General features: G+C 40.9%; 1 protein-coding gene across 2 annotated transcripts in view; it reads left to right on the top strand.

Moving 5' to 3' along the window:
- The window catches only part of LOC117249933 (sodium-driven chloride bicarbonate exchanger-like), a 57,549-nt gene that overhangs the window by 36,992 nt on the left and 4,766 nt on the right, over nucleotides 1-15,791 (top strand). For both annotated transcript variants that reach the window (XM_078165984.1, XM_033615814.2), the window contains exons 12-24: nucleotides 1,128-1,228; nucleotides 4,198-4,372; nucleotides 5,703-5,836; nucleotides 6,005-6,250; nucleotides 9,724-9,829; nucleotides 10,557-10,718; nucleotides 11,825-11,938; nucleotides 12,706-12,867; nucleotides 13,572-13,823; nucleotides 13,944-14,012; nucleotides 14,113-14,286; nucleotides 14,371-14,493; nucleotides 14,608-14,672. In XM_078165984.1, coding sequence (XP_078022110.1) covers nucleotides 1,128-1,228; nucleotides 4,198-4,372; nucleotides 5,703-5,836; nucleotides 6,005-6,250; nucleotides 9,724-9,829; nucleotides 10,557-10,718; nucleotides 11,825-11,938; nucleotides 12,706-12,867; nucleotides 13,572-13,823; nucleotides 13,944-14,012; nucleotides 14,113-14,286; nucleotides 14,371-14,493; nucleotides 14,608-14,672 — 1,883 coding nt within the window. The remainder of the gene's footprint in view (nucleotides 1-1,127; nucleotides 1,229-4,197; nucleotides 4,373-5,702; nucleotides 5,837-6,004; nucleotides 6,251-9,723; nucleotides 9,830-10,556; nucleotides 10,719-11,824; nucleotides 11,939-12,705; nucleotides 12,868-13,571; nucleotides 13,824-13,943; nucleotides 14,013-14,112; nucleotides 14,287-14,370; nucleotides 14,494-14,607; nucleotides 14,673-15,791) is intronic.

Genomic DNA, 15,791 nt, shown 5'->3' with positions numbered 1-15,791 from the left:
TCTTCTTTTTTTTTAACATGTACCCAGTACATGGCCCTTTGTATCTGGATCTAGTTTGGAACAGAGTTTTGGTTCACAACTTTACTGCAACGTTGAAATAATACTAACTAAATCTGCTCCCCCTTAAAACATAATTGTGAACCATGAGTGTTGTGCTGGCTGGACCACATCAGCCCCGGCCCTTTAGGAGCCTCATGATGCCTGAGGCTGCAGGACGTGGTTCCCTTGGTTCCAGGCTAACTTGTTATTCTAAAACCCTGATGAGAGCAAGAGAGATCCATGGGAAATGTCGTCAATTATTATTTTAAGAGCCCTCCTGGGTGGGTACTAGATGAAACCCTTTGGATATAAAAGGGTTTTTGGTGGAAGCCCTTAGGTGGGCTCTTGTTTGCACCCTTAGAAGGTAGAAAGTTCAAAGGTTCTGAACTGAACCCCTATTGAGGGTTCTGGGTGGAATCTGTAACATGAAGTACATAGGATGACTGGTGCGATTTTTAAGACCCCCTTCATTGTTGCCACGCAAAAAGCTCAACCAAAACTAGACTGTTTACAGTTGGACAGTCTGTATATATCACTGTTCTTTGAAAATGTGCCTGTGAGTCCCCTCTGCGTCACACCGCCTGCTGAGAAATATTTAAACATCTGTGTTCTCCTCTAATCTCAACTGCGTTGTACTCTGTGCTTTGATGCCGCTCCCCAGGGTTCTGCTCTCAATCCTCTCCAAAACAGTAGTTATCTTTTCTCCATTAGTTATTTTGGTCTACTTTGAAAATCCGCCATCTTGTTTGGGAGAGAAATTTTGTTATCTAACAGAAAGCTGCTCCAGATGATTAAAAGAGTCTTGACTTTCTTTTCCTCATTGTCATTAGGCTCGTGTGGTGAATTAATGACATGCCACTGTGCAATTAGACTGTGGTGCTGATGAACTGTGTATCAGAACTGCCAGATTCATGCACGAGATATCAGTCATTTTGCGTTTAGGCTTGGATATAAGTTTGTTGGAATAACTGTAACATCTGCTGCAACAAATGTCTGAGTGGAGATTTTAGTGCAGCTGGTGCTTGTTATCGTTCTCTTGATGATGGCCAGTAACAGACAGTTGACTGACAGTGATCTTAACTGTACAGGAAAAGCGAAAGATTCCTCCCGTTCCCAACGGAGTGACAGATCTCGGAGAGTCGGAGGAACATGGAGGGCATGGTGGCCCTGAGCTCCAGCGCACTGGGAGGTGAGTGTTACATGGAGACGGTGTGATTTGTGTTGTACAGCCTTGAGCTCTCTGAGCGCGTCTTTGTCTCTGTCTTCCTGTCGCCTGTTAGCTGTCTCGCTGTCCCCCAAACTATAAATATAGCTCTCTTAAGAGGCAGACTACCATACTGGCCCATTATCATTCCTCACACTTCAACTTCACAAAGACCTTTGTTTGAGTTGTATTCATTAAGAGTTTAGATAGTCCAGCACTTTATCCCACACAAAATTACATTCTTCAATATTACAACATTGTGACATTATTTGGCCCATGCCTCGTTTAAGTACATTTACTCAAATACTGTACTTGTGAAGACTCACAAGTCAGTCTTTAGACGCTTTGCTTAACTAAAGACTGATGACTTTCTCCCTGATTTTGTGTTTAGATGGGCGGATACAATTTCTCCAACGTAGGGAGTTTAAAAAAACTCCCTACGTTGGAGAACCAATAGTAAATCTGCAGGGCGGTCCTTCGGTGGCTCGCTGAACTCTTGTGCTTGTAAACATAGTCCCACTAGAAACACGTGTAGCGCTACAAAATGGCTCAGTCGCGCTCACAGAAAACGCCGTCAAAGTTCAGTGGATGTTTGTTGCGTTTGCGGCGACACATTCTCGCCAACTAAAAGAAACAAACATAATCTTTTACAAGGCCATGACTCATCCATCCGGCCGGACTATAACGTTAGAGGGAATTGCCTTGTTGTTTACAAATACTTCCGGGTAGAAAACCAGCAGAGCTTTTAGCTATATATATAGCCTATATATCACATTTTTCACATCACTGTATCACCGTTTGGACTAATCCGATGTTTGTAAAGTCTATAAACACAATGATTGAACAAACATTACTATTTCTGTGTGCAGTGTCTGTAATAGGTAATAACTCATTAAACGGTCCGTGAAAAAAATATCTTTTCCAGCAGATATCTTAGTTACAACATGATTGAGCTAGCAAAGCAGTTTTGTGTTGCTATGTATGGTATTTATTCAGTTTTAGGAAATCACAATGTCTAGAAAGCATCAGTGGCTGCAGCTGACAGGGACAGCTAACAGCAGCAGCAAAGGTAACAGGACATCATCTGTTAAAAGCCTCCCATTGTCGGATACGACATGAAACTACTCCAGTTAGCTCAATAATGGACCGCAGAGTGAAGGCAAAGGGGCCAACAAGTGCTAAACACCTCTGGGAACTCCTTCAAGACTGCTGGAAAACCATTTCAGGTGACTACCTCTTGAAGCTCATGGAGAGAATGCCAAGAGTGTGCAAAGCAGTAATCAGAGCAAAGGGTGGCTATTTTGAAGAAACTAGAATATAAAACATGTTTTCAGTTATTTCACCTTTTTTTGTTAAGTACATAACTCCACGTGTGTTCATTCATAGTTTTGATGCCTTCAGTGAGAATCTACAATGTAAATAGTCATGAAAATAAAGAAAATGCATTGAATGAGAAGGTGTGTCCAAACTTTTGGCCTGTACTGTATATACTGACTCCTTATCTGAGTCTGGGTCTGACTGAGGCTTAAACACGTACGGCTGAATCTCTCCAATGATTCCACTAAAGCTAACATTAGCCATCTTGATGCACACTGCTCTTTTCACCAGTCAGCCTACCATGAGGAGCACTGGAGAGAGCCGAAAGTCAATGCAAAACCTGCCACAAGCAGCGGTGGGTGGAGAAATGGCCACATTTAAACAATATTACACAAGAGATTGTGCTTTACTGTCATTACTGGCAGGACAGTGATGCAGCAGGACCAAGGTGTTTTTGGAGTGATGAGGAAGGTGTGCTGTCATGGTGATTTGCTCATGTTCTAAATGTATAGTTGACCAATCAGATTGCCTTGTCGGATATAGTTATCGTATAACTATAATTTCTCAATGAAGGAGAAAGAGTAGATCTGTCTCTAAAGTCCCAGGCTATGTATAAATGTTTGAGAGAGCACCCAGGCTTTTAAGGGTTAAAACTCAAAATGTACTGTTGTTATTTCTGTTCAGTCTTGACAGCAAGAATTAAGTTTTCACATATTTTGATGGTGCAAAGGGACAGCATGATTTGACAAGCCAGATATTAATATTTACAGAAGGAAATAAAGATGAAAAAAGCATTATGTTGTCATCACCCAGAAATCCCCTGATGGCAACCAGGGGATTTTTGAACTCCAGCTTGGAACAATGAAATGATAGAGCAGTGTGCAGGGATGTTAAGTGTACATCTCGTTGGTTTAATTGCAGGCGAGTGAGTGATGTGGTGCCGCTGAGCTGTGGCATGCTGCAGTACAGGATCTTATCCCAACTAAGATTGGCTGGAAGCTCAGTCTCAGCTATCAACCCCCCGCCCCCCCCAACCCCCACCCCTACTTCTCCACCAGCACCTCGTGGGACATGGCACTGCTGCCTCAGACTGAAATAAGCATAATGTCCCACCCACTGTTGCCATAGCAACCATCTCTAGCTGGTTCACCGCGGTCCCGGCTCGCTGCAGCAGGCGGGCCTGCTCACTGTGGCTGAGAGTCATTCCGAGATAGATGCGTGAGTCGACAAATGTACACACTTCCATGGATATTAGCACGTGCAACACGCAAGTAGGCTTCGTGTGGGAGCACTGTCCCTTTTTAATATTCTGGTTCACATGAGTAACACTATATATACTGAAAGCAGAGGAGCTAGTACTCTTAATACTTCTCTGCTAAGCTCACTTTTGTTCAGCAGCGGAGAGAAGTGCTGCCAAACTGCAGTTATTGAGGTCTTAGTCACTGCAGCATTAGAACATGATACAGTTTATTTTAAGACAGTAAATAAGTTAGATGAGAAGATCAATACCACTGTCATGTCAAACTGTGTTTCAAGTTCTGTTCACAGAACCCCCAGATGCCATTTGTGGTGCCATAAGTATATGTATGCCTAATGTTTGCGAGCGATTGTTAAATAAAATCCTTGTTTCACCACAGGTTATTTGGCGGGTTCGTCATGGACATCAAGCGAAAGGCTCCTCACTACCTTTCCGACTACACAGATGCCGTCAGTCTGCAGTGTCTGGCCTCCTTCCTCTTCCTCTACTGCGCCTGCATGTCACCTGTCATCACCTTCGGAGGACTCCTGGGTGAGGCCACAGAGGGACGTGTGGTAAGAAGCAACATCTTTATTGAGACTCACACTGAAACATTTTGTCTTAAACTTGCAATAACTGATTCTTGAAGTCATGACCACAACATTGATATATCATCACCACGTCATTGTACAGTCATGGCCAATATATTCACAAGAGTTAGAGAAACACTTTAGAAACAACCAAGGTCAGATATTTCCTTAAATCTACATATTTTGCCTGAGTATCTGGGGAGGACATGACTCAGAACACACGCTCTTTTTCAGCAGCACCCTGAATCAAAGGCTTGACTGGTCTTGCTCACAGGCTCCTTGAAACTAGTTTCTGATTAAAAAGAACACATAGTGTTGCTTGAATTGCTGATAGTGCTTCACATATCTACACATATCTACATACATTTCTTTTTCATTTAAAACTGATATTGTGGCTTAAGGGATGGCAATGTCAGTCTGTTGGTTGGCTTTTTCACCATTTTGGTTTGGAGTGAAATATCTCAGCATCCACTGGATGAACTGCTTTGAAAATCTGTACAGGCATTTATGGCACCCAGAGAATTGATGCTAATATGACTTGGTGATCCCCTGACCTGATTTAGTGTCACTATTAGGTTGATATTTGTAGTTTTGAATGAAATGTCTCAAAAACAACTGGATAGATAGAGGGGCAAAATCCCTCCCTACTCGCTGTCCCTAATGGGATCTTATTTTGGAACAACATCAACATAATTTTGCAAGTCAAGAAAGATACAGTTTGTTGATGGTTTATTGTTGTACCATTTAATTTTATATAAAAACCAGTTAACTTCATCTCTCATCCAGGACGACATACATCACCAACACCAGCTAGCTAGCTAGCTTGCAAGGTAACTGAGCTGTGTTCCATGCACAAATGTAAAGTTATCTTACCTGATGTGTTTTATCCAGCAACTCACTGATTCACAGATTTACCCCTCTTAGACTATTCATTTCCAGTCATCATCAGGTCAAAATTTTGTTTGTGCGATACTTGGTTTATGACAAACTACCTGCAAAACTAATGATGTTCCTATCAGACTTAGCTCCACTTGACATTTAGTGCTAAGACATACAGTATAAACATAAAGCTCACCAACACTCTCTTGTAGGGTCATTTCCCCCAACCTGTTAGTTCGATCTCTGCTGTCCAGAAGCATCCATACTGTTTGTATGAACTGTGACATTTTACTTACAATTGTCAAGGGCTTACGGGAAATGATGTTCTTCTAGAAACAGAAATATTTACTAAATGTTAGATCGTTTTTTTAACAAATGATTAACAGCATCTAGACAAGAAGAGTGTCTCACATTACTTACTTTCCTGTGTTTCCAGAGTGCTATTGAGTCCCTGTTTGGGGCTTCCATGACTGGAATAGCCTACTCTCTTTTCGCCGGTCAGCCCCTCACCATCCTGGGCAGCACTGGGCCTGTTCTTGTCTTTGAAAAAATCCTCTTCAAGTTCTGCAAGTAGGTTATCATCTTCAATTTTCAGTACAAATTGTGTTTTTGTCGTACTAGAAAGTGTGTGCTTTCTGCTTGAGTGCGGATGCCATATCTAATTGCTTATCCCTTCACTCCTGTGTATGTGTGTGTGTGTGTGTGTGTGTGTGTGTGTGTGTGTCCTGTCTCTCTCAGGGAGTATGGCCTCTCCTACCTCTCCCTGAGGGCCTGTATTGGCCTCTGGACGGCCTTCTTCTGTCTACTGCTGGTGGCCACGGATGCCAGCTCGCTTGTCTGTTACATCACACGCTTCACTGAGGAAGCTTTCGCTGCGCTGATCTGCATCATCTTCATCTACGAGGCACTAGAGAAGCTGATCCACCTGGGGGTGCACTACCCCATCAATAAAAATAACAACCTTCAGAAACTTACACAGTACTCGTAAGTGCTCTTTTGAAAATCCATAGTGCTGCTGTTTGTGTTTGTTTGATTGTAGTTTTGGACTGTTGGATAAAGACAGAGGAGGGAGAGGAGTGAGCCTGAATTTATTTCTTGGAAAAACAACTCAAAGTCAAATGTGAACACACAGACATGATACACATACTTTTAGATTCAGTGTGACCAAAGATCCTGACACACCAAACAGACAGTTAGCTGTCAGTCAATGTTGGGCCGTCGGTGAGTGTCTGTTGCCCTAGTTGGTGCAGTGTGTGTCCTGCACCATCTCCCCTCGCTGGCAACCGTTGGCTTATTTTTTGCTGATTACGCATGTTGAATCAGTGACAGCAGAGCCCTTCAGTGAATTAAATCATTCTGACTGGCAGTTCAGCTCAGCACACAAGATGAGAAACAGAAGTCAGGAAAGTGAACAAAGAGCTAAAGGCAAGAGGGAGTGAGACCAAAACAAACTTGTTACAAACGGTAGGATTATTATTTTTTTTTAAATATTATAATATTGTAAATTATATTATTATTATTGTTATTATTATTATTATTAAATTATAATATTTTCTTTAGCAGAAACATTGCTTGATGGTTTGTGGTCTTGTTCACTAGCAACGGTAAATATGCTTTGTTCTTTCAACACTGGACTGTGTTACGGTTTCCCTTTTTGAATGACGATTACAGAGTACCGCCGTCTCCTGGTGTGGAGAGTTATTTCCTCTCATGCAGGCACAGAACGTGTGTGCTAGATGGCCTTCAGCTGTAGTCTTTCCAGTGTGCTCATATGCAACTTTTTGGCCGAGACACAGGCTTTCATTGCCAGAGGAATAATTTCCTTTCTTGAATTTAGAGGGAAGTCAAAAAATGACCACTCATTAAATATCTGTTTGGAAAAATTATGAACTAACTGATGTCAAATATCCACTCTGACCCTTGAGACATTCTGTACTGATGTTGCCATTGTTGTTGCAACCTGCGTTGCATACACAGTGTACCCAACTTGGCACATTTACACCCACGTGCTCTAGAGTTTTGCTGCATCATCAAATGACAGATGGTGCAGTGGTATAGTAGACACACTGTCCAGTTTTTCAGTAATGGTGCTTTATGGTGAATAATCCCATGTTGAGCGTGTGTCAGGAGCATCGTGCATTATCCCGACACATAAGCTGGCTGGTGGCTGTGTCAAGCCAAGAGCTCCTTCTGTGGTTTTCTATTCTGGTGTAGTGGACAGCAGGGGATGCTGACATTTAGTTTTGTAAAATGCCAGCAGAATAAGTCATTTCATGTTGATGGTTGAACGTGTTGGAAGTGGTGTGTAATGAAGAGTGAAACACTGCAGGACTGCAATTAATCTGCCCATAATTTTCTTGATTATTAAATGAATTGTTTCCTCTGTAAAACTAGAAAAACTGCCCATCACTAATTCCAAAGTGTACATATTGAACTTGCTTGTTTGGTGCCACTAACAGTCCAAAATCCAAAGATATTTAGTTTAATATCCAGAACACTAAAAAGCTCAGCAAATAATTACATTTGAGAAGATGAAAACAATGAATTTTTGGCACTTTGGCTTAAAAAAAGACTTAAAACATTGATCAATATCAGTGAGTGGGACTTTAGATTGCTCATACAACAGATAGTAGTTATACATGTTCTGTATTTGTACCGAAAAGCTCTATAGAGATCTTTGCGGGGTTTTATTATGATTTAATCATAAAATGCGATCCTGTGGTTAATAGATATTAACCTTTACAAGCCACAAAATTTTGGGTGGACATCCCCCTAAATGGCATTTGTTGTCTTGTTGAAGTTGCCATGGTATGTGAAAGCACAAAATGAAGACAAATCTATTCAGATGAAATGTATGCACAACTAATCTTTTTATAAAGCTTTCAAATGCAGCAAATAATTGCTGCAACTGCCAGTCTGTGGATTGTTCTCTAAAGGGTAACTTCTGTGTTTTTCAACTTGGACCCTATTTTTCCATGTCCAGTATTTAGCGAGATGCAACACAGGATGTCAGTGTAACCACTCAGTTGTTCGAACCGTCAATTTACGTCCAGTAAAAGTGCTTGTTTTTGCCACTGACAGGCTCAGATTTTTTTTATGAATGTCGACATCATTATGGATAGGATCCCTACAAAGATAGACCTTTTTGTTTAAGAGTAAGATCCATTTTCTGTAACCAAAAACAGCCTCGAAATTTGTATCACCTAACCCACCAGACTTTATTTAAGAAAACTATAATTGTGTATGCAACCAGCATATGTATACATCTCAAAAGGTAAATTAAGGGTTCATTTCAACCAAACCAAGGTTTATGATTGTCGGAGCAGTGGAAAGATGAACCAAGATGGTTTTTGTGAGTTTTATTTTGTTTCTGTTGACAATGAATGAAGGTTTTATGATGCTGAAATGGTTTTTTATTTAAATGGAGTCTGGTGAATTTGGCAGTAGCCATTTTTATGACGTTTCTGGTTAAACGAAAATGATTTTACTCTTAATAAAAAAAGGCCTATCTCCTTAAGGATCCTTTCATAATGTTGACACTTAGAATAACAATATGTGAGCCTGTCAGTGGCAAATACAAGCACATTTATTGGACAGAAACTGATGTTACATTATAGCCTTTTTCGTCACTGCCAGCTGCAGTGTTCTTTTTTTTTTTTTTTTTTTTATAAGGGCATTTTTAGCCTTTATTTGATAGGACAGTCAAGTGTGAAGGGGGGAGAGAGAGAGGGAGTGACATGAAGCAAAGGGCCACAGGCTGGAGTCGAACCCGGGCCGCTGCGGCAACAGCCTTGTACATGGGGCGCCTGCTCTACCATAAGCCACCGAGGCCCCAGCTGCAGTGTTCTTACTCATTACTGGACCATTTTCAAACATTGAAATAGGGAAGACGGGAAAACAGGGTCCAGGTTAAAAAATACCAGAGTAACCCTTTGAATTGACGCTGAAATGTAATTAGTGATTGGAGCCTGATCAATTCCCACTGCTAAGACCAAACCAACGAACTTAAAAATGACAAGAAATATCAGTGCAGAAATGCCAAAGATTGTTTTGATGTTATTTTGAATCATAAATTATACATTATAAAACACTGACAGGTTTGATTTTCAGCGGTGAGATGTCTTGCTCCATGCATATCTTCACCACAGGGCTTTGGAGAGTAAATATATGGGATCCTAATCAAATATAAAAAAGGGGGTACAGGAAATTTCAGTTTCAGTAGCAGCCTAAGTAACCAGTATGGTGAACACAAATGGTCCTTAATGAAGATACTGAGAATCTTAATTATTTACTGAAAGTTACATCACGTGTTTGTTAGTTTTTACTTTCTTTTGTTTGTTTTTCTCAGTCTTTTGAATTTGTCCTTCTGAATGAATTTGTTTTTATTTTCTAATGTTATACACATCTTGATCTCTGATAAGTATTTAGACAAAACTTAATAAAAATATCCTCTATAGGTGTGCGTGTGTGGAGCCCATGGACCCCAGCAATGAGACTCTGCGGTACTGGGAGGAGAGAAACATCACAGCCTCACAGGTCAACTGGACCATGCTGGAGGTCAAGGTAAGGAACCCGAGACAATATGGGGTGAATAACAGCAAAATAACTGTACATAAGGCGCAAAGAAATAAGGATTATCTTTAGCCTTAAATCTTTAGCTCTTGTGTTCAGGTGGACTTTTAATAGAATCCCAAAGAAGATCTGAAAACATAAGACGTTAAGAAATAGCAGTGAGGCGGAGAGAAGAGGAAAGGCTGTGGAGACAGAAATAGCACATCTGATCACAGTCACTTACGCAGCCACAAACAAAATACCCAAGAAAGTTGGTGATATGTTTTACAGTCTCTGGCATGGCATCGTGTCTCCCACACTTTGCCTCAATCAAGAAGTGTCATAAGTCTAGGCGGGGATTAAGAACATGTGGGCAGGATTTGACGGGATTTAGCCGTGCAGAATGAGCATGGAGATGAAGTGTGAAGAGTGGATTCTCTCACTGTCAGACACAAATAAGTCGTGCCAGTGGCGGTATGTGACTCCTACACATGCTTGTTAGAGGTATAGCAGCAAACAGTTCGAGAGGCACGGGAGGCCACTGGGAGCGTATGCAAATGGATGAATCATGTACTATATGGATATTTAAAGCCTAGAGTGCTGAATACATCAAAACTGAATGCACCACTGACACGGACATTCATCATCGCCATTATCTCCTCTGCCATCCTATAATCATTTTTATTGGCACCATCTTCATCCTCATCAACATCATTACTGTGTCCTCTGGTGCCAGTAGGAGTGCGAGATGTTGCACGGGGAGTTTGTTGGCAGCGCCTGCAGTCCCCACGGCCCCTACATCCCCGATGTCCTCTTCTGGTGCGTGGTCCTCTTCTTCTCCACCGTCTTCATGTCCGCCTTCCTCAAGGAGTTCAAGACGAGCCGCTACTTCCCCACCAAGGCATGTATCACGCTATAGTCATCCCTGAATAAAGCTCAAACACCCACTTCTTACCATTATTTTAAAATCTTTGCATCCATTATGAAGTACGCACTCTTTTAGAGTACCTGCTCGACACTGTGTTCAAGTAAAATTGAGTGTGCTTCATTAATTTTACAGTCCTGCATTCACTTCTCATTTTGTTATGGGACTGAAATTGCTTCACATGCCAGAGCTTTGCCTCAGTCTGTCATTTAGATTCTGCTGCCATCTATTTGTTGGTCTGTGTCACAGCAGAAGCCCTGCAGTCTGTGTGGCCCTTCTATGTGTGCAATTTCTATGATTTATCATTGAGATGACACTCATGAGCTAACGTGTGGCGTGATGCTGGAAAACTCATCTATAGTGTACCAGCGCCACCTTGTGGTGATGATAATGACACTGTAGTCTGACTGTACAGTACTTACTGTAGATGTCAAGCCAGAGAAAAGTTCTGCAACAGAATCTTTCTGATAGCGCACAGTAAATTAAATTTAACAGAGCCATATTTCAGTCTCACAGAGATCGTTGTCAAATCAACATATGAACAACAGCAGAATAAAACACATGTAGACACAAACACTCATCACTGAGGGGGCGACTGAGTCAGTCTGTGCTCACACTGGACCATCAGAGCGGAGCTGGACAGCTGGACTGAGTGTGTATGTAGGGGACAAAACATGCCTCTATGGAAAGAGCAAAAATTAAAGAAATATACAGTATATGTAACAATATCCAAAAAGTAAACAATGATTGTAGAATTTGCTACACAGAAATGTATATATAAAGAAATAGAAACTAATAATAATAACATATTACTTACCCATTTTTCCTTTGCTTTTATTTTATTTTGTTTGTTTTAGCTTTTGTTTTCAGTGTAGTTTAGTTACAGTTAGTGTCCAGAGTGGGTTTTAATGTTTAAATCTGTAAAATAAGATTAGCTGGGAGCTATAAGTACGGTGTGTTGATCTTTTGTCTGAATCCTGTCTTTAGATTTTTTTTTCTTTTCTTGAATCAGGACCTTTTTCTATGATATTTTGACGTAACATGAACTGTGTCTGAAGGGTGTGTCTCTTTGTTCCATCCAGGTGCGCGCCATCATCAGTGACTTTGCGGTCTTCATTACCATCCTCACTATGGTTCTCATAGATTATGCCTTGGGGATCCCCTCGCCTAAGTTACAGGTCCCCAGCAAGTTCAAAGTAAGTCCACATGAAAACTGCTGCATGCGTCTATTTCATATCCTTTCTTTTACACCTTGAAATCTTAAACAGCATACTCCAATGAATGCATAATAAGAATATCATTTAGATTGATGCCAAGGGTCATGTTATTTTAACATTGATTAAATATGTTTCCACACATTTGATTGTGTAACAGCATAAAAACAGATTAAATAAGTAAAACAGATGTGACAGGAGAAGACAAAGAATTGCTACTTTAATCTTAAGAGCTGCATTACAGTTGATTGTGGCCTGTTAGCTTGCCTGTTAAATGTTTCTTTGCAATGTGCATATTTAGCTATAATCACTTTTTTCTTGACAGACTTCATCAGTGATTATATTGTTCCTCTTTGATTGACTCTCCAGATACTTAAACTTTGCAGAAAGTTTGTCAAAAATGGATTGCACAATTGAAATGTATTTCAGACCGGTAGCGTGGTTGGAGAGTCTTTTGTAAAATCATCTAAGTGCTTTTGTGAGAAATGTAAACTGTTCTGCACATCTTTCATAATTCTGTCAATCCTTTGGTTGGTAGTAGCTTCTTCAAACACTTATTTGAGCAACAGGAAATAAACTTGAAGTCCTTTGTGAAAGCCACGTTAAAACCATGAAGCTAGTTTGTATGGAATCAAACATATATTTTTGTCTTAGTTCACGCGGCTTGTAGAAGCACACGTGTGTGTATATTCTCTATGTATTAACACATTCTTCAACTCATTTCTGCCTTTCTTTTCACTCTCCCCTAGCCAACCAGGGATGATCGTGGCTGGGTCATAAACCCTGTGGGGCCCAATCCCTGGTGGACCACCATCATCACCTTTGTCCCTGCGCTGCTCTGCACCATCCTCATTTTCATGGACCAACAGATCACAGCTGTCATTATCAACAGGAAGGAGCACAAACTAAAGGCATTTCAAAACTTTGGTTTACATGGTACCTCCAGGGTTCTCCAAGACATTTAGAGACCTGTTTGATACCACTTAGGATGGCATGTAATGCTAACTTCACAGATCTTTTACTTAAATAAAAGTTGCAATACAACATTGTAAAAAAATAACCTCTTACAAGTAAAAGTCCTGCATTCAAAACCACGTAAAGAAACAAAAGTATTAGCATCACAGTATACTCAAAGTACCAAAAGATCTGGTTAGTTTAATCTGTAATAATTCATCATCATTTCTTAGTTTCTTGAATTTTGTATTGATAATCTGAATCTGCAAAGTAACATAAGTTACTAAATAAATTCTGTGAAGTAAAAAGTTTGCCTTAATATAATGTAGTAGAAGTATAAAGTGGTGTAAAATGGAAATGCTCAAGTAAAGTACAGGTAAAATTGTACTTCAAATAAATGAATGACATGCAGCAAATGGTCCGGCCAACCATGTGGTAAGTGCCTAAACCACTTAGCCATGGAGTCGTCTAGTTATTACCCACTTGCGCAACAAGTGTGTTAATGAATCTCAAAAATAATATTCCTGCCAGCTCCAGGACTGCTGTTCTGTCATCGACCCTGACCTCTGATTTTCCTAAAGTGGGTCAAGCAATAACAGAGCTCCCCTAAAGTAATAACTGCTGTATCTAAAACCCACTGTCCTTGTCCGGCTCCCTGCAGAAAGGCTGTGGCTACCACCTGGACCTGTTTGTGGTGGGGGTGATGCTGGGCGTGTGCTCGGTGATGGGCCTGCCGTGGTTTGTGGCAGCCACTGTGCTCTCCATCTCCCATGTGAACAGCCTGAAGCTGGAGTCGGAGTGTTCGGCCCCCGGAGAGCAGCCCAAGTTCCTGGGCATCCGAGAGCAGCGCTTCACCGGCCTCATGATCTTCACCCTGATGGGCTGCTCTGTCTTCATGACCTCTGTGCTGAAGGTGAGAGGATAAACACCAAAATATACACAGTGATTTCACTAGCTTTGCAGTTTATTTTTTCCAGATGACAATAAAAACTATATTTAGAGGAAACATAATTATTATTCCGTCTGTCTCCAGTTTATCCCCATGCCTGTGCTGTACGGAGTCTTTCTGTACATGGGGGCTTCCTCACTCAGAGGTATTCAGGTGAGCTCGGAATTCTGCCTGCTGGTATTTTACAAGAAGGAGTAACAGAGAAAAGAAGCAGGATGAATTCTTGAATGGATTTGTGTTTACATCTGTGCAGTTCTTTGACCGTCTGAGGCTGTTTGGCATGCCGGCCAAACATCAGCCAGACTTCATCTACCTTCGTCACGTCCCACTGAGGAAGGTGCACCTCTTTACCATCATCCAGCTCAGCTGCTTGGTCCTGCTCTGGGTCATCAAGACCTCCAGGGCCGCCATTGTCTTCCCCATGATGGTAACCAGAGAGTGTGCTTGTGTATGCATGTTTAGTTTTGTGCTTATATGATTGGTTGACATCTCTCTGTTTCTGCTGCGTCAGGTCTTGGCCCTGGTGTTCATTCGTAAGCTGCTAGACTTCATCTTCAGCAAGAGAGAACTAAGCTGGCTGGATGATCTGATGCCAGAGTGGAAGAAGAAGAAACTGGAGGATGCAGCAGAGGAGGTTCATGAACAGACTACAGCAGAGATGACAAAATGCCAACAGTGATGACTTCAAATTTCCACCACTGCATCGGCAAAGCTGCCAACCAGATTCTCTATTTGTCTTTTTCTTCAGGAGGAGCACAGTATTATTGCAGAGGAAGAAGGCATTGTACAAGTGCCACTGGAGGGACACTATAAGTAAGTCATTTTGGTCTTTTATCTCTTCCACTCCACCCCTCCCTACCATAGCCTCTTATTTGTCTTTTTTAGGGGGGACAGGGGATCTTTAGGGGGAGAAAGCAGGTCAACATTAGATGCCACATAGAAGTGGTGTTCATCATCTGAAAGCTGGAAGCTGAGGATTAATATGAGCTGCAGCTCAGCACTGTGCGTCAGGTTTTTCTAGCTATAAACCCGTAATAAACATTGTGTTTTGGTTAGGGACCTAATCAAACTTCAAAGGTTAAGAGTGTATAGTAGCTTAGAACATAATGATGAAAGTATATGATGGCCATTTTCATGCTCAATTATGTCTCATAAATTGTTGCATCAATTTTTGGCTTGATACAATTTGTAACACTGATTTGGTGCTAAATTTAAACATTTTCGACTACTTGAGAATTAGATAAAAATGTTCAAAAATCCCTCCAGAACACCTCATTAAGACACCAAGACCTTGAGGGACACCATAGAAAAAGCCATGCTGGGATTTTGCATCAAAAACTTTGAGGCTGTGTATCCATCAAAATAGGTCATTTTATACAGTGAGATCCCTTTAAAAATGGTGCTACTACAATGAAATGGCTACTATGGGGGCTAAAATCATTATGCATAAATACATCTGAGTCTCGGCTTTCCAGTCATACCCAAATTATGCAATTCCAATACTGTTAGAACCAGTGTGCAGAAATATTCAAATATAATAGGCAAAAATAACACATTTGTTACGTATTCTCTATCTTCTTCTCTTTTGTCAGTGATGCAATATACATGTAAACTGCTACAAGTACATAACAGCTGTATGCATGTACAGTACTTGAGTAAATCAAATGAAGACAGAGTCAGAGCAACTACATCTGTTTAAATGCAGTAGTCAAAGGTATTTAGCTTTAGTATTTTGCTATTTTACTGTAAAATATGAATCTATGTTTAAAATCTTGAGCTGGATATGTTGTTTATGTTCAATTAAGTGATATGCTTAAAAGTAGTGAGAGTTTCCTTCCAGACCGTCAGGTTTTTCTAGCTATAAACCCGTAATAAACATTGTGTTTTGGTTAGGGACCTAATCAAACTTCAAAGGTTAAGAGTGTATAGTAG

This window comes from Epinephelus lanceolatus, chromosome 24, assembly GCF_041903045.1.
Source record: "Epinephelus lanceolatus isolate andai-2023 chromosome 24, ASM4190304v1, whole genome shotgun sequence".
Taxonomy (NCBI): domain Eukaryota; kingdom Metazoa; phylum Chordata; class Actinopteri; order Perciformes; family Serranidae; genus Epinephelus; species Epinephelus lanceolatus.
The sequence above is the reverse complement of the archived record's forward strand: the minus strand, read 5'-3'. Positions and strand labels throughout refer to the sequence as shown.